General features: G+C 38.7%; 1 protein-coding gene across 1 annotated transcript in view; it reads right to left on the bottom strand.

Moving 5' to 3' along the window:
• capn9 (calpain 9) overlaps positions 1-18,434 on the bottom strand; it is an 85,512-nt gene that overhangs the window by 44,831 nt on the left and 22,247 nt on the right. Inside the window, exons 3-8 of the mRNA XM_039748230.1 lie at positions 12,812-12,930; positions 9,659-9,792; positions 5,660-5,828; positions 1,508-1,591; positions 1,077-1,162; positions 683-760 (exon numbers count right to left, since the gene is read on the bottom strand). Coding sequence (XP_039604164.1) covers positions 683-760; positions 1,077-1,162; positions 1,508-1,591; positions 5,660-5,828; positions 9,659-9,792; positions 12,812-12,930 — 670 coding nt within the window. The remainder of the gene's footprint in view (positions 1-682; positions 761-1,076; positions 1,163-1,507; positions 1,592-5,659; positions 5,829-9,658; positions 9,793-12,811; positions 12,931-18,434) is intronic.

The raw sequence follows: 18,434 nt of genomic DNA, 5'->3' as shown, positions 1-18,434 counted from the left end.
GGATATAATGGGATGGATATAATATTGGAGATACTGTATTTTTAATGAAAAACATCACAAATGTAACCAGTAAATGTTTCTGATTCTTCATTTCAGTTTTATTTTCAAATATGTACAATGAGTCTTTGCAACCTCGTCGTAAAGAAAGGTATGGAAGGCTGTCTAGACTTGATTAGTAGGTGAGAAACTTAAAGAGAAGCTGAATCAATCTGCTAGTCTTTGTTTTATCAACCATCTTTCAAAGTGCACATTATCAAAATAGGCTTTAAAACAAACAATAATACAGCTCAAAATAAGAAGATAAAAAAACAGTTTAAGATTATTGTATAAATGATAAACTACATTTAATATGCTATATGTAGCAAATGTCATCTCCTTGCTGTCAGCTGACTCATTCTGTGGATTTCATTGGTTATTTTCAGCCATAGGTCATTTTTTCCTTTTAGTACTAATAGTGAAGCCTCATCTCTTTCTGATGACTTATTAGACACCTTGATCAAACTGTAAAGACTCTCCATTTTTCTGGTACAGTTATGAATATATATATATATATATATATATATATATATATATATAATATATATATATCATAATAGATAGATAGATAGATAGAGTACATTTTCAGATTAAGTCACAGTCACTACAATGGAAATTCCCAGATATTTGCTTAGATTTCCATTACCAAAATTCTCCATCATCCAGAGATACTTGAGTTAAACGTTTCCTTTCCTGAGCATCAATCATTTTCCATTCTGAAGAGCTGGAAAAATAAATAAATATTTAATATTTATTGATCAATCAATAACTTCTATCTTATTTAAAGTCCCTTTTTTCTATATCTATATTGTTTTTATTTTTGTAAAGGCAACTTAAACCCATTATTTAGATTTCCATGCATTAGCTGTGCTTCATTTCAAAAATAGATAAATCTAATAATGTGAAATAAGAGAAATATATAATTTATTTATTATGCTATGAACAAAGCAATGGTAACAAAAGAGGTTATGCTAATACAGTGCATGCTACATTGTAGAAAGAAAAATAAGTTATTTTATGAAAAATGAACATCAACTAACTTGTCACTCCATGGGCCATTCCATTCAACTTGACCCCAGGGATTTCTAACTCTGATCAGCTTTACCTTCCTTCCTCTGTAGTTCACCTGGAATAAATTAAATCAAGATACTGAGTTTAGCAATTGTATTGAATTCTTACACAATATTTACTGTATAATAAAATTTCTAAAAAAAATTAGATTTTTAGCACAAAAATAATTATTTTTCTTGCAACACAATAAATTTACTATATCATTATTAAAGTTAATAGTCCTAGTCTCAGTCCTAAAAATGAAAGTTAAAACGCCTGTTTTTCAATCTCAGGCATAATATTTAAAGCCAATCCATATTGAATTTATATTTCATTTTTTCCTCAGGAACTCTCTACAAGTTCATCCAGACTGCATTGAAAGGAACAGTTCAAGATTCAGAAAACCATCAAGGTTACCAACCTCTTCAAGGCCAGTAATTGAGTAAGCATGTCCTTTCACAAGGCCTGAGGCTGTCTGAGCTTCTGATTCAGCAGAACTAGTTATCTGTAGGGAAAAAAATAAAACTTGATCATATTTTCATAGTCAGACTATTAAATAAAACATCACTCAGATTTATTTGAAGGCTTCCAACTACTAAAATCAAAATAGTGCTGAAGGCAGATCTGGTAATAGGCAGAGCAGCTACAGTCAGTTGGCACACATAATTCTTCCTGTATGTCTTATTTCTGCCTCTGTGTCTCCTCCCAGCAAACTCTAAGGATTAGATTCTCAGAATGTGTTAAAAGACTCCTCTCAGCCATAGCAATAGTATTTCTACTTTGAGACATTTCTAGATTGGCTGGAAAAGAACATTATTTTGGCTAGTTGCAGTCATCATTACTTAAAAGGCTTACTGTAATTCACATGTAATGAAAAAATAAGTGCAATTAAACAAGATTGAAAAAATTGTAAAGAAAGAAAAACACAAAGTTTGAGCACTTTATGAAGAATGTACTCTGTTTTTATTCCCCACCTCTCCTATCAGATATACAGTACTTTAGGGTGGCCAAGCAACACAACAGCATGGGCAGGTATAAGCAGTATGTGATTGAATAGCAGGAGCACAGCCTGAGGATACCTGAACAAAATGACCTTAGATTTAAAGTTACTGATTTTCATCCCAGTTGCTTCACACTTGACTGAATATTGTGTGCACTGTAGATCACAATAACAAAAAGACCACAATATTCTACTTAGAAATTAAAATATTATGATCCTCAGAAATTCATCTTTATGGTTTATTTTGTTTACTATATTTGCATAATGTGAATATCATTTTTTCCCATTTTGTTTCTAATTTCTCAACTTGATTTCTAGATTTAGGTATTAGTTTTGACTTTTTGTTTACTTTATGATTACAAGTTTGTTTTGTCTTTTTATTTTGATCTTGGATCACTAGCCTATTTAATCTTTAGAACCCTGACAATTTTCTCCACCACATGATGCCCAAATTTTAAATAGATGATCTTTCTCGTAAGAGAAGATCATACAGTCATGAAAATCCAGTGGTCAACAGTCAGTCAGTCAGTCAGTCATTGTCCAACCCGCTATACTGTATCCTAACACAGGGTTACGGGAGTCTGCTGGAGCCAATCCTAGCCAGCACAGGGCGCAAGACAGGAACAAACCCTGGGCAAGGCACCAACCCACCGCAGGGCACACACACACCCACACACCAAACACACACTAGGGACAAATCAGGATTGCCAATGCACCTAACCTGCATGTCTTTGGACTGTGGGAGGGAACCCACACAGACATGGGGAGAACATGCAAACTCCACACGGGGAGGACCCGGGAAGTGAATCCAGGTCTCCTTACTGCAAGGCAGCAGCGCTACCACTGCTGCCCATTAGTGGTCAACAGAATTCCCAAAAGAAAAGATGAAACCTTAGGTTTTTAAATTTGATTATTTCTAGGCCTGGATAGTATTATATTGCAACTATCCATCCATCCATTTTCTAACCCGTTGAATCCGAACACAGGGTTACGAGGGTCTGCTGGAGCCAATATCAGCCAACACAGGGCACAAGGCAGGAACCAGTTCTGGGCAGGGTGCCAACCCACCACAGGACACACACAACCAAGCACACACTAGGGCCAATTTAGAATCGCCAATCCACCTAACCTGCATGTCTTTGGACTGTGGGAGGAAACCCACACAGACACGGGGAGAACATGAAAACTCCACGCAGGGAGGACCCGGGAAACGAACCCAGGTCTCCTAACTGTGAGGCACCAATGCTACCACTGCGCCACCGTGTTGCCCCATATTGCAACTACCTAGAGAATAAACCTAGAGAACCTAGAGAATAAACCTAGATTTATTACCATCTTAATAAAATCATGTCAAGACTGTGAACTCTCTTTTTGCAAATATAGAAACTGCACACAATATTAGCCTCAGAATGCTATAATCTAGCAAAGTTATCTACAAGATACACTGAGAACTGCGGTCAAAGGCCTCTTTAATTTCTATCAAATATACTTAGAAAGAATGGTCAAACTCCCATGATGTCTCAAGAATTTGCAAAATGTTAATTGACTGTGGCACAACCAGGACTATGTTTAAATGCTGATGTGATTTTTTTTCCTCTTTTTTTGCTGGTGGTGTGAACAAATCATTTAGTTCCATCACCCTAATCTGCTAGTGCAGGGGTCCTGTTTTAATCTTTGCAACATTCAAGAGCAGATCATTCTACAATATCAACATCCTCTAAGTACTGTAGATCTCATCAATCACCTTATCTACCATTGTAGTATGGCTGAGGAGGCCATATTCACAGAGGTCAAGAATTAATAAAAATATTACTTTTGTGAATCAATGACATTTCCAGTTAGATTTTGCTTTAGTCTGTGCTGCACAATTCTTGGCCTACCTGTTCCCATCAGTCAGATCTGAGACACCCTGGCTAACTTTTCCAGTCAGACATCCCTGTTTAGCTGTATGGCTTCCTTTAACCATGGTGTCCTGTTTCTGTCTTCCTTTTAGCATTTCCTCTGCTGCAGTCTCAAACAGACTCCTTTCAGACTCTGTGTAACTGACATTACCCAAGTTGTAGTGTGAACTCTTCTACAGTAAGAGATGTGTTCAGCCTCAGGGCATGCTTACTGACCTGTTCACTTCATGTCCTACAACCAGAGCCAATTAAGCACCAAGAGGCAATCAACTGACTGCTCACAAATTCTCTTTACTTAAATGTCCAAAACACATAACCTCAGATAAGAATAAAGACTAAAATGCCAAAATTGTTGTCCCAAAGGACATTGGTACTAAGTATAATAACTGAATTTGAATATTGTGTACTTTATGGCTGTCTACGAATAGTCCAGCAATAGTATGTCACCATTCAGATTCTGATCATCTGGGCTTTCCTCCCAATTACACATCTTTTACTACTTTAGGATTGAAGTCTTCTCGCTAGAATCTTGAATGTTCTTAAATCAAATGACAATACTCTCTCAAGAACCCAACATAGTGTGTTTTAAAAATCCACTATTACATATAGCTGTAAGGTGCATGCTGTTAAACAACAGGTAGGTTCCTATACCACAAGGTCAAATTGTGTTAAACCAGAAGTACGAATCCCAAAAGTAGAAAAAGATAACTGAAATTGTGCATATATTTCTATGCTCACTTGCCTGTCTCATGGGACATCTTCTGAGTAGACCAAAGAGGCACAAATATAGCTCACCGGGTTGATTACTTGTGTGTCCATTTCATAGCATAGGTGTGGGTGAAAAGGCTGATAAGCTCTGACTCCAGTTACTGCACAATACTTTCTTTTACATCCAATGCAAGGATTTGTCTTTGACTGGTGTACTTATTTGGCTTTAATTATATGAAGGATGATAGTCCTTGTTAAGGCATGACTTTTTGTTAATGGATTTTTAAGGAGGAAAGTACTTATGATAATCAAAATATGCTTAATGTATGTTTATGATCATGCATAATTTGGTAGAAAGCTCCTAATGTTTTGTAACAGACATGCTCATTTCTTTCTTTCTTGTACCTCTTTTTGTAATACATTTTAACCCACTTATCCACTATAGTTTATAGATGGCAGAAACCTATAATTATGTCCAAAGCAGAAACAAATTCTGGATAGGATTCTAGTACATAATGAATATATTAGAATAAATGCTGTTTCAAAAGTCAGACAACTGGAGTCAGGAATTAGAGCAGGAACAGAAGTTCCACCCCTTAAATAATAGAAGATAGGCGAATACAGATTATATTTATGTGTATGTGGTCTTGACATTCATTTACCCCAGTATCACTGTTAACAAAGCCTACAATTGACTGATGTTGGATTTAATGAATCTACTACTGGCAGGAGCACATTTTAAAATATGTGTTTTTTTTTAATTGTTTGGATTATTGGAGTCTAGATTATAAGAAGAAATACATTCGAGCATTGGGAAGGCACTCCACCATTCACACCCAGAGCAAATTTTTCATAATGATGTCAATATGACAAGATTGAGAAGTAAACTACAATTAAAAAAAGAAGACTGTCAGTAAAGCATTGTGCATCTATTTTTTAACTTTGCAAAATACATAACACTTACATCAATTGAGCATCCCAACATTGAACCTCTTTTAAGTGCTTTATCAATAATCTGGAAAAGATTTGCAGGAGCATTTTTTGTTTCATACATCTCTCCCACACCTCCAGTAAAATCTTCCATAGCTTCTAGAGTACTTCCTCCTTTCAGAGCTTCATAACTTCCATTTAACCTGTTATTCATTGTGGTACAAAGATGTTATTGTTTATTTAATATTCAAAATTTTAACAAAAAAAAAAAGTAACAAAAATAAACTATCATACACACTTGCACGGAATTCTCCAAAATATACATATATTTGGAAAAACATTGGGGATGTTTAACAATTGAAATATTCAATGACAAGTCAAGTGAAAATGACACCTTTTATTGGCTTGCATTCATAATGGCTAACACGGTACAACACTCTACTACTACAGACAATTAAATATCAAAATCATATTTACATTTTCGAAAAATATTGATGGGTAGTGTGTAATGCAACCAATAGTATTTTCACCACCCAGGTGTAGTTGCCCTTAAGCTTGAAATGTGTATATTCTACCTATCATTACATGGATTCCTCCTTTTGTCTAAAGATATGCTGTGAGGTTCTTAGGCTGTTAAAATGATGTTATGGAAGTGTGGATATGTGTGCTATGTGCTGTACCTTCATTATAGTCATGGTTAGTCCCTTCTCATGGGTCAGGTTTCAGCTGACAATGACCCTTTAATATTTGTTAGTATTTGTTTAGAAAACTGGTGGAGGGACAGGAAGTCTAGATATTAAATTCATGTGAAAGGGAAGAATATAATTAATAAAAAATCTTGTATATTTATATTTCATTATCTGTTAATTATGAAATAATTTCCTTGTTGATGTAGTGGAATTTCCAGTCATTCATACATTGTTAAATAGCAGTGAATTTACATTCTTTAATGCAATATGTATTTTGACAACTACAACTATGAAAAAAACATTTTTAAATTATACCTGCTTAAGTCCTCTATTACCTTATGCGACATGGCTCTCATATTTGTTCCTATCTCTTCCTAAGTTATGTTCCATTTCTTAGCCCTTTTTTGGCAGATGTGTAGATTAATTCCTAATAGAAAAGCTAATACAACAACTAGAATTTGTAAATGAAATAGACACCATTATAATGGAAACATCCTGTTCAAGGACTTTTATGCTGGCATAATGTGTGCAATTATTCAGATGTCTTTACTGCATGCATAATGGCAGCTTAAAAAATCCAACATTCAGAATTGAATGGCTTGTCTGTATCGATGCACAGATAAGTCCATTTTCTGAATATATTTCAGCAATACTGTAATTTTAGGAAAGTGTTTGGTATCTTGGTATCAAAAGGTGAAGGGAATTCTTTAAAATCTTTTGTACTTCTTGGTCTCCACACTAATTGTTAACAGATGGTTATGGATATGCAGTCCACTTCAGTTGTAGTTAAAGCACAGCTAGAGATGTGATTAGGCTTGAGCTTCACTTTCATTTCCAGATCTGTTGTTTTGGTTGTACACACAGAGGGGAAGCAGAGAATGTGTTCAAATGCATTGTATTTGCTTATGGAAAGAGACACTTGCATTTAAAGATTAGATGTTATTTTAATTTTAGCAATATATCATTTAATCAGATAGATAGATAGATAGATAGATAGATAGATAGATAGATAGATAGATAGATAGATAGATAGATACTTTATTAATCCCAAGGGGAAATTCACATAATCCAGCAGCAGTATACTGATACAAAGAAACAATTTTAAATTAAATAGTAATAAAAATGAAAAAAATTAAAATAAAATTAATGTTAGCATTTACTCCCCCGGGTGGAATTGAAGAGTCGCATAGTGTGGGGGAGGAACGATCTCTTTAGTCTGTCAGTGGAACAGGACAGTGACAAAAGTCTGTCACTGAAGCTACTCCTCTGTCTGGAGATGACACTGTTCAGTGGATGCAGTGGATTCTTCATGATTGACAGGAGTTTGCTTAGTGCCCGTCGCTCTGCCACAGATGTTAAACTGTCCAACTTTACTCTTACAATAGAGCCTGCCTTCTTAACAAGTTTGTCCAGGCGTGAGGCGTCTTTCATCTTTAGGCTGCCACCCCAGCACACCACCGCATAGAAGAGGGCACTTGCCACAACTGTCTGGTAGATTACATATTTAATATACTGTATTGTATTTAGAGATGTATATATTTAAATGATAAATAACAAAGGTTTCATTTGGGTAGGAGTTTACTTTACTATTTTACAAGAAGACTAAGCATTATGCTTGAATTTCCAAGGCCAAGTTACTTTGAGTAGGAGTGTCGGTCATTCAAAGCAAATGTGTTCATATATGCAGCCACACACACAATAGCTGCTAAACTAGATACTAAAGTGACTGTTTTTTTCTCTTTTTCTTTAATGTGAAATTTAAAATCAATAACTCTAATTGACAGGTCTTCTACATTCTTAAAAATAATGGTTCTACAATGGCACTTTACTTGGTTGTGTGGTTCCTTGTAGAACAATTGCTTGATAAAGAACCATTTAATTCTGGAAAGGTTCTTTGCATATGAAATTGGATCTTTGGGTGTGGTAAAGGTTTCTAATATGTGTATGAAACATAAATCTTTAATGTATGGTAGGCTATCTAGCAGGATACTGTCATAACAAGAAATCTGAACTTAGCCCTTGAACTTATTGTATGCAGCAATAGTTCTTTTAAAATCATGAACCAATAGATATCACACACATCTGTTATCATTGTTAATTGTAATTTATGGAGCCTGTTACAAATGTCAATAAATAAAGGTTCTTTCTGGAACCTTCATCTAGATGGATCCTCTGGGAGCCAAAAATGGTTCACTTAGGGTTGGCCTATTCAAAAGGCAGTCTGTTCAGACCACATGCAGCCCAGAAGCAACCTCTGATTGGCCCACTGGCCAAGCCCATGGTCCCTCCAAAAATGCAGAGAAAAACCGAGAAAAACATATTTCGCAAGTTTTTAGAAATTCCTACAAAAATTCTTACAGTAGTACAGACCATGAATGGAGCACTCTGTGTAGCCTAGCAACATTGAACCTACAATACAGTGCATTGTTGTGTGTCTGGAAGTGGCGGTAGTAGTCTATGATACAGTTTTTTGTTTTTGTGACTGGATGTTGTCTAGCACTACGACCGTGACAGCTTGTCATGGCATCAACTACATATTAAATGATTCTATGATCAGTTGTGTGCCGAGTCTTAGTTGTATTCTAGTTTCATCAAGCAAGTGCGAAAATGAATCTAATTGTTACTCCAAGCACTGTCTCCTCACTTCTCATGATTTGTTGGACTTCTGCTTACACACTTCAATCCATCAGATTCATGGATGTTATGATGATGACAATCAGCCTTTGACACTCAAAGCAAAGAACAAATTAGAAAGACTACATTTGATGAAAACATGAAAAAAGTTTAAATAATAGCTTTTTTGTAGAATGTACAGCTCATTATTAACCTGCGGTTAATATTCTTCTATTTAAGAAATTCTGTGTTTTAAATTTTAAGCACAATATTATGCAATGCAGTACACCTATGCAGGTGGTGTTATGGTAGTGCCGCTGCCTTGTAATAAGGAGATTGTGGGTTTGCATCTTCAGTTCTTCCTGCATGGAGTGTGCAAAGCGCATTGAACAGTGACTGAAGCACTATATAAATGTAAGGAATCATTATTATACTTGACAATTTGTCAGCCCACCACAGGACACACACACACACACATACACACACACACCCACACTAAGGACAATTTTTAGAATCGCCAATGCACCTAACCTGCACGTCTTTGGACTGTGGGAGGAATCCGGAGTGCCCGGAGGAAACCCACGCAGACACAGGGAAAACATGTAACCTCCACGCAGGGAGGACCCGGGTCTCCTAACTGTGAGGCAGCAGCGCTACCCACTGCGCCACCATGCCGCCTAGAAGCAATCAGTTTAGTTAAAATCATTCAATACGTATAAGGTAATACTTACTTTGCATAGGCCTTCTCAAGGAGGGCACTCCAGAACTCATTCATTTCAGCAGAATGTACAAAAACTAGTCGATTCCTGAAGGTAGGCAGTCGGTCATCTATGATGACATCCACCCACTCATTATGTTGCCAGAACTAGAAAGAAAGAGATCTTTAATAGGAACTGTATCTGTTAGGTGGATCCATTTAAAATATGTGACAAGTATACCTTTTTGTGTGTGCATTAGTTATTTCTGTGTTTTTTTGAAAGTTAACTTGGAAATTAACAATAGCATAAACCAAGTAGATCACCCATTCTGAAAGAAAAAACATGTTCTTTGCTACTGGCATGGTGGCATGCTGGTAACACGACAAAGAAAATTTTGGTTTTCTCAGTGTAATGCTCCCATCTTACTACCCATTGTTTCCAGTGATTGCCATTCATAGCCTTCATTTTCATAATCGTATCAAGTCGTCCACAGTCATACCACCTCGTGACCAAGGGACCGACTCCTTTGTGTGAGACTTGACAACCAATGACCACTCAACTGGAAGCATAATACACACAACGCCCTCAAACACAGAAGAACCCAATGAATTGTACAACAAAAATAAGAACACAGAAGACAAATGATGGTCTCAAGAAGAAAGCAAAATGGGTGTTCTGGATCATGCAAGCGGTGCTGGGGGTTGCGGATTCAGCAGTAATGTTATGTCAACTTCTCTTTTCATAGAACAACATAAAGGACTAAGAATAAAGATGCTCCATGTTGTCTAGATGACAAAATATGTTAACCTTGCAATACTTTTGCAGTTTCATTGGAAATTTTAAACTGCTGAGCAGTTGTGAAAAAATTATATATTCATCATACCTTGCAATTGCTAGTCATGTAATCAGAAACCATAGTGATTATGTGTGAACATACTCTCTGACATAAACTCGTGTAACCATGTGTCTTGAGGTAGAATTAGGGGCATAAGAAATATCCCCTTAAAGCCTAATACTAAGATAATATTTCTTTTTTTCTAGGCTCACTGGATTTTTTTCCATGGTACAAACATGTAGGGTTTAAATACCGGTGATTTTTTAATCTGGTGTGAGAGATTATAGATGTGGGTGTGATTGTGTCTACTAATACATAATCAAGGGTAAACACAATAATATCAAAACAATAATTAACAAAGCAAAACCTATTTTACCTTGTTTAATGCTACTTTTAGCTGAGTACACTAACATAACTACAATCAACTACTATTTATTTATCTTGCCCCCAACAACTGCAGCATCCCATCTACAGTTTAGGTCCATAAATATTTGGACAGAGACAACTTTTTTTTAATTTTGGTTCTGTACATTACCACAATGAATTTTAAATAAAACAATTCAGATGCAGTTGAAGTGTAGACTTTCAGTTTTAATTCAGTGGGTTGAACAAAAAAATTGCATAAAAATGTGAGGCAACTAAAGCATTTTTTTAACACAATCCCTTCATTTCAGGGGCTCAAAAGTAATTGGACAAATTAAATAACTGGAAATAAAATGTTCATTTCTAATACTTGGTTGAAAACCCTTTGCTGGCAATGCCAGCCTGAAGTCTTGAACTCTAGGAACATCACCGGATGCTGGGTTTCCTCCGTTTTAATGCTCTGCCAGGCCTTTACTGCAGTGGCTTTCAGTTGCTGTTTGTTTGTGGGCCTTTCTGTCCGAAGTTTAGTCTTCAACAAGTGAAATGCATGTTCAATTGGGTTAAGATCAGGTGACTGACTTGGCCATTCAAGAATTTTCCACTTCTATGCTTAAATAAACTCCTGGGTTGCTTTGGCTGTATGTTTTGGGTCATTGTCCATCTGTATCATAAAACGCTGCCCAATTAATTTGACAGCATTTAGCTGGATTTGAGCAGACAGTATGTCTCTGAACACCTCAGAATTCATTCGGCTGATTCTGTCCTATGTCAAATCATCAATAAACACTAGTGTCCCAGTGCCACTGGCAGCCATGCACGCCCAAGCCATCACACTGCCTCCACCGTGTTTTACAGATGATGTAGTTTGCTTTGGATAATGAGCTGTTCCACGCCTTCTCCACGCTTTTTTCTTGCCATCATTCTGGTAGAGGTTGATCTTGGTTTCATCTGTCCAAAAATTTTTTTTCCAGAACTGTGCTGGCTTTTTTAGATGTTCTTTAGCAAAGTCCAATCCAGCCTTTCTATTCTTGAGGCTTATGAGTGGCCTGCACCCTGCAGTGACCCTCTGTATTTACTTTCATGCAGTCTTCTCTTTATGGTAGACTTGGATATCGATACGCCTACCCCCTGGAGAGTGTTGTTCACTTGGTTGGCTGTTGTGAAGGGGTTTCTCTTCACCATGGAAATGATTCTGTGATCATCCACCACTGTTGTCTTCCGTGGACGTCCAGGTCTTTTTGTGTTGCTGAGTTCATCAGTGCTTGCCTTCTTTCTCAGGATGTACCAAACTGTAGATTTTCCCACTCGTAATATTGTAGCAATTTTCGGATGGGTTTTTCTGTTTTTGCAGCTTAAGGATGGCTTCTTTCACCTGCATGGAGAGCTCCTTTGACCGCATGTTGTCTGTTCACAGCAAAATCTTCCACATGCAAGCACCACACCTCAAATCAACTCCAGGCCTTTTATCTGCTTAATTGATAATGACATAACGACGGACTTGCCCACACCTGCCCATGAAATAGCCTTTGAGTCAATTGTCCAATTACTTTTGAGCCCCTGAAATGAAGGGATTGTGTTAAAAAATACTTTAGTTGCCTCACATTTTTATGCAATCTTTTTGTTCAACCCACTGAATTAAAGCTGAAAGTCTGCAGTTCAACTGCATCTGAGTTGTTTCATTTAAAATTCATTGTGGTAATGTACAGAACCAAAACTCTCCCTCTAGAGGTATTATTGGTCCCCCATCCAGGGTTAGTTCCTGCTTTGTCCCCAGTGTTGGCAGGAAAGGCTCTGGTCGCCATGGCTCTGAATTAGATTACTCTTCAGATTATACATTCATTGGTCAACAAGAACAGAACCTACCAAAAAGGTCCCCATGCTAGCAGTTGTAGAATTTGTGGAACTTCCAACCAGAGAAAGCATTTAATGGCACCCAGGACATTGCCCATCATAAACTGTCAGCACTTGATTTGAAGACTACAGTTTACCTGAAAATGGAATATCCCAGCATAGTCAACATCAAAACTCTGATCTGGAGGAACCACCCTTGTCAATGTCTTTTCATTAAGTGTTAGAGAAGCAATGGCAGCCAAGAGCCAACAATCACCTAGAAAGAAATAACAAAAAGTTAGGTTTAGAATGTCCTCTCTTTCATCAAGCCAGACTGTTTTATATAAAAGCTTTCACTCATTGCAGAAAGCAGATCAGAAAAGCACTGCCACATAAATAGATGTGATGTGTTTTTGTGCTGTCTGTTGGGTTTGCTTGTGTGGATAGCCCATAAAGACTGTGATTAACAGCAGCACCCTGGAAGGTGGGACATCCGGTTTCCTTTATTTTTCTGGGGGAGATTTGCATAAACCGCTGCACTTAAAATGAGGAGAACAGCAAAGGAGAAGACAGAAGAAAATCTGACTAAACAGATCAGCATCTGCTCCTTGGCCATGAGAAGATCGGTCTGTTAGGTGGAAGTCAGCGATTCACTCTTGAATTGTGAATTTTGCGTTATTTCTAGCGGACTCAGGTGAGCTCACGAAAACCTTATTTTTTTCAATGTCCTCTAGCTATGTTTTTTCTCTCATACTGTATATGGCCAGTCATCGGCTTGAACTGAACATTTTAAAAAGGTGTATATGGTGGTGTGCTGCAGGGTGCGATATTGGCCTACTCTTTTCATCAGCTGCCTAGGTAGGACAGGTAAAACAGATTAGCGTTAACGATCGACCCGTTTCGGCTTGGCGGGCCAGATTTGTTCCAGTTGATGCCCTCTCTGAGGATCGGGGCATATGGCGTTATTTCAGTGCCACTATTCTGAGCGCACGTAAAAAAATATTGCAAGTGCAAGTGTTGCATTTTGAGGAGAAATTTATTTTGAGCGTACAAAAGCTGAATTTGAGTGAACAAAATTCATTGCTGCGTGCAAAAAATGTATTTCAGTGTTTGCACTTATCCATATACACACACACAATAGCACCCCTCTCGCTCAGTTTTTTCATTTGCGCTTGCTCGCAATGTGTTGCTTGCGCTCACAACATTCTCTGCTGCAAGCGCTCAACTCTCTGTACACCGTTATAAGTGTGCCACAAAACCAACCAATCACAGACTTGGTTTCAAAAATTCTGATTGGCTCTTACGGTCTCCAATCAGCTCGCTAGCTGCTGCATTCCGGAAACAGTCCGAAATGTAGCTAAATCCAGCTAAACTCAATTAAACCCCAATTTGCGGATAATATCTTTAATTATTTTATTTTTAAATATATTATTTGTTAAGACTATCCCTCTATCTGCAAGAAGTGAGGCTGAGTGGACAGTGTTTCCGGTGTCCGGAATGCAGCAGCTAGCGAGCTGATTGGAGACCGTAAGAGCCAATCAGAATTTTTGAAACCAAGTCTGTGATTGGTTGGTTTTGTGGCACACTTATAACGGTGTACAGAGAGTTGAGCGCTCGCAGCAGAGAATGTTGTGAGCTAGCAACACATTGCGAGCAAGCGCAAATGAAAAACTGAGCGAGAGGGGTGCTATTGTGTGTGTGTATATGGATAAGCGCAAACACTGAAATACATTTTTTGCACGCAGCAATGAATTTTGTTCACTCAAATTCAGCTTTTGTACGCTCAAAATAAATTTCTCTTCAAAATGCAACACTTGCACTTGCAATCTTTTTACGTGCGCTCAATATTTTTTACGTGTGCTCAGAATAGTGGCACTGAAATAACGCCATAGGGGCAGTAGCCTATATATCTTGCTACCTCCCCCAATACTTTGAATAATTATTCCTTGGGTTTATAATGAGTGTGTCTTCGGTGCCGTTAGAACAGGAGGATGACAGTCCAAACGCATCGCTGTGTGAGGACCCGGTAGCCCGAGGCCGCCATATCACCGTCAGGACTCCTGCTGGAGTCCATGAGCTATCAAATCTGTTGCAGTCCATGTATCTGGAGGATCCGCATGTCACGGACGAGGAGGACGTAGATGGCAATCCGCTTTTACTTGCTGCTGTTACCGAACTGCTCAATGCCCTCAATGAAAGAATGACATCTGTGGCAGAGAGTACAATATCCCGTGAAGAAGGGGTTCCGTGTGTATGTAGATACCGCGATCACGGTGCTCAAAGAGAACTTCTCTGCCCTGCCGGCGGCTATGGAGTGGGAGATCGTACAGTGTCTGCAGCAGAAAGATCGCCAGTGTAAGGAAGAGATACGGAAAAGTATGTCCGCAATTAAAATGCCGGCAGCACAATCAACGCTGGGGGTGGGGGTCGTGCTTTTATCAATGTAGTGCGCTTTCTCCTGTGCCAGCGCTTCGCTTTGATTTTCCAAAGTTTAAAACAGGCCACACTTAAGAGTACGTGATTGATTTTTTTGGAGTGCGACAAAGCTTTTGTGTCTGCTACACCACTGGGCAATGAGAACTCATGGGGGTCATAAACGCTTCTCTGCAAGGACCAGGGAGAAGCTGGTGGCAGGCTGTCCAACGCAAGATCACTGACTGAATATCTTTTAAATGTGAATTTCTTAAAGCTTTCTTTCCTTCTGGGTATAAGATGGACCTTGAAGAACGTCTCTGGTCAATGGTTCAAGCACCCACACAGTCAGTATGGGATTTTGCACACGGATTATTGGGGTCTGTGTCTGAAGTGGCAACCGGACATGGCAGGGGAAGAACTTGTATGTCCTGTACTGAACACATGCAATGAATGCTTGGCTTGAGGGACGTGGTGACCTCCGTGGAAAATCTGGTGAAGGTGGGTTCTCCTGTGAAGCGAGACTGGGCTGCTTCCAAAAAAACTGGACTATAGTCTCTGTTGTCCAAGTACAGACCTCTCTTCTGGTGGTCTCTGCCCAGGTGAGGGGACTGCAGGTAGATACAGTTGTGAATACTGGAAGCTATTTCACTCTAACGAAGAAGAGCTTATGGAATGTGATGGCACTACCAGGTGAAAACTTTGCGATGGCAACCGCAGTCAAATTTATTTTAGAGGATGCCAGTGGGAAAGGTCCGTTTAACCTTCCAAATAGATGCAACACCCTGGAAGACAGAAACCTATGTTCTGGAGGACAAGCACCTGACCATTCCATTGCTCCTCGGACTGGATTTTACTACCTCCATCAAGATGTCTATACATCTGCATTTGAGAGCTACTCTGTAGATAGGAGTGAAATGAAGCCTTTCTTGTCAAAAGCTCGAAGATCTGGGCTGGTCCAACCTCAAGTTTTATGTTGCTGAGGTGATGACCTCCAAGACCACCTCTCTAGCCAGCATTCTGGAACAACCAGATAAGGTAAAGCCTCTATTATGCCGATTGACAGAGGTTTGGACAGAAAAATTGGGGTTGACCAGTAGTATCTCTCATATCATAAGCACTAAAGATGAGGTCCCAGTTCACCATTGGGCATACAGGGTGTCTTCCCAGAAGAGGGACATCATAAGGGAGCATCTGGACAAGATGTTTCAGGATGGCATCATAGAGTCTTCAACTTCACCATGGGCCTCTCCAGTAGTCTTAATCAAAAAAATGGGATGGGTCAAATCGTTTCTGTGTGGACTACAGGGAATTAAATGAGAAAACCCATCATGATGCTTATCCTATGTCCCTAGTCCATGAGATCATGGATAGTCGGCGTGGGGCAAACATTTTTAGCACCCTGGGTATTGGCAGGTGCAAATGGATGAACACAATAAACCAAAGACAGCAGTAATTACTCCAGTAACCTCCAGAGGAGGTTATTCCAATTCAAAGCCATGACACTTGGGCTGAAGAACACAGGGGCTAGTTTTCAGCATCTGATGGAGCAAATCCTCAAGGGGTTAATTGGCAAAATCTGCTATGTGCACATTGATGACATTGTCGTGTTCTCTCCAACACTGCAACAACATCTGCAACATTTAGAAGTGGTCTTCCAGAGGCTGCAAGAGACACATCTGACACTGAATGTGGGAAAGTGTTGTTTCCTTCAACCCCAGATTAAGTTCTTGGGCCATGTGGTGTCATTTACTAATCTGACAGAGATAGTGAATAGGACCCTGAAGCCTATGGTAGCATGTAGGTGAATGACACCAAGACTGGGATAAGTGGCTACCGGAGCTCCAATTTGCCATCAACACAGCAGTGCATGAGGCCACTGGTGAGACACCTGCTTGGGTTGCAATCAGCAGACAACTCAAAGGTCACCTTGACCGTCTCTTTACCCCAACTCCTCTTCCTGACTCAAAGACATACACTACTATTCAGATCCAAGAAAAATTAAAGCAGCAAGTTCAAAGGAGGTTGGTGAGTTTGACATCAAGGCATACCAAGTTTTATAATGCATGATGACAAGAGATACCCTTTGCTGTTGGGGACCTGGTCTAGACTAGGACTCACCAGCTCTCCAGTGCTGTCAACAGGTTTGCTGCTAAGCTAGTGCCCAAATATGTGGGCCCAGCAAAAATTTAAAACGTTTATGATCGTGTAACTTCCGCATTCAAAGGGGTAGTGGATTAGATGCCAAAACGGAAACAATTCATGTGGCTAATATCAGGCCCTACTTTGGACCTGCCATACCATCGACTGGGGGTGGGGATCTATGTAGCACTGCCACATAGATGTGATGTGTTTTTCTGCAGTCTTTTGGGTTTGTTTGTGTGGAAAGCCCATACAGACTGTGATTGATAGCGACACCCCAGAAGGTGGGACTTCTTGTTTCCCAATTCTACACTTCATTTCACCTGCTACCAACACGCTGGAACTTTCGACTTGCATGTGAACTTCGGAAGGGAGGCTGGAGGAGTGATATTTCCACTATGCATATATATCATTTTTTTTATTTGTATGTATAAGGGTTATTTTGGGGTTGGGGGGCAGATGAAAAAGATTGTTGTTGTTCTTTTCTCCTCCTGTCTTTTCTTTTGTATAATACATTTCTCAGAGATTATGGATATTGTCCTCTAGCTATTATTTTTCTCTCATACTGTATATGGTCAGTCGTCAGCTTGAACTGAACATTTAAAAAAGGTGTGTACGGTGGTGCGCTGCAGAGTGCAATATTGCCCTATCCTTTTCATCACCTGCCTTAAAGTAGGACAGGATAGTGGTAATGATCAACCCATTTTGTCTTGGCAAGGCAGATTTGTTACAATGAGTAAAAGAGAAATTACTTAAAGGCAAAAAGTAACAATGTTTCTGCCTTTGGTGCACTGAGGCCAATAGAAGTCTACAATTAACTATCTGGAAAAGGCTCTGTGTGTGTGTGTGTGTGTGTGTGTGTGTAATTAACATGTTTTTCATGGTTCTTTAAAAGGACAGGCCAAGTACAAAATTTTTTTAAATGACAGGCTAAATGAGAATATATAAAATAATGAACAATTGTCATGAATTCATGCTACTATTGAGAATTCTCTAAAGAAGACCTCTGCTTCTAAAACAAGCTCAAATAGACATTAGGCCATTTAAAAAAATGTCAATATTCACTCTTTCTCTCGCATACATAAAATCAAGTTCTACAAGGTCTTTGTTTTTGTTTGGAAAAGAGATGTTTAAAAAGTGCAAAACTGTACATTTAAACATTTGCCGAAGGTTGCAGTAAAATACTTTCCTTATTGAATATTTGCACAGGTTTTACGGTATATACAT

The sequence above is a fragment of the Polypterus senegalus genome, chromosome 3 (assembly GCF_016835505.1).
Source record: "Polypterus senegalus isolate Bchr_013 chromosome 3, ASM1683550v1, whole genome shotgun sequence".
In the NCBI taxonomy this organism is placed as follows: Eukaryota; Metazoa; Chordata; class Cladistia; order Polypteriformes; family Polypteridae; genus Polypterus; species Polypterus senegalus.
The sequence above is the reverse complement of the archived record's forward strand: the minus strand, read 5'-3'. Positions and strand labels throughout refer to the sequence as shown.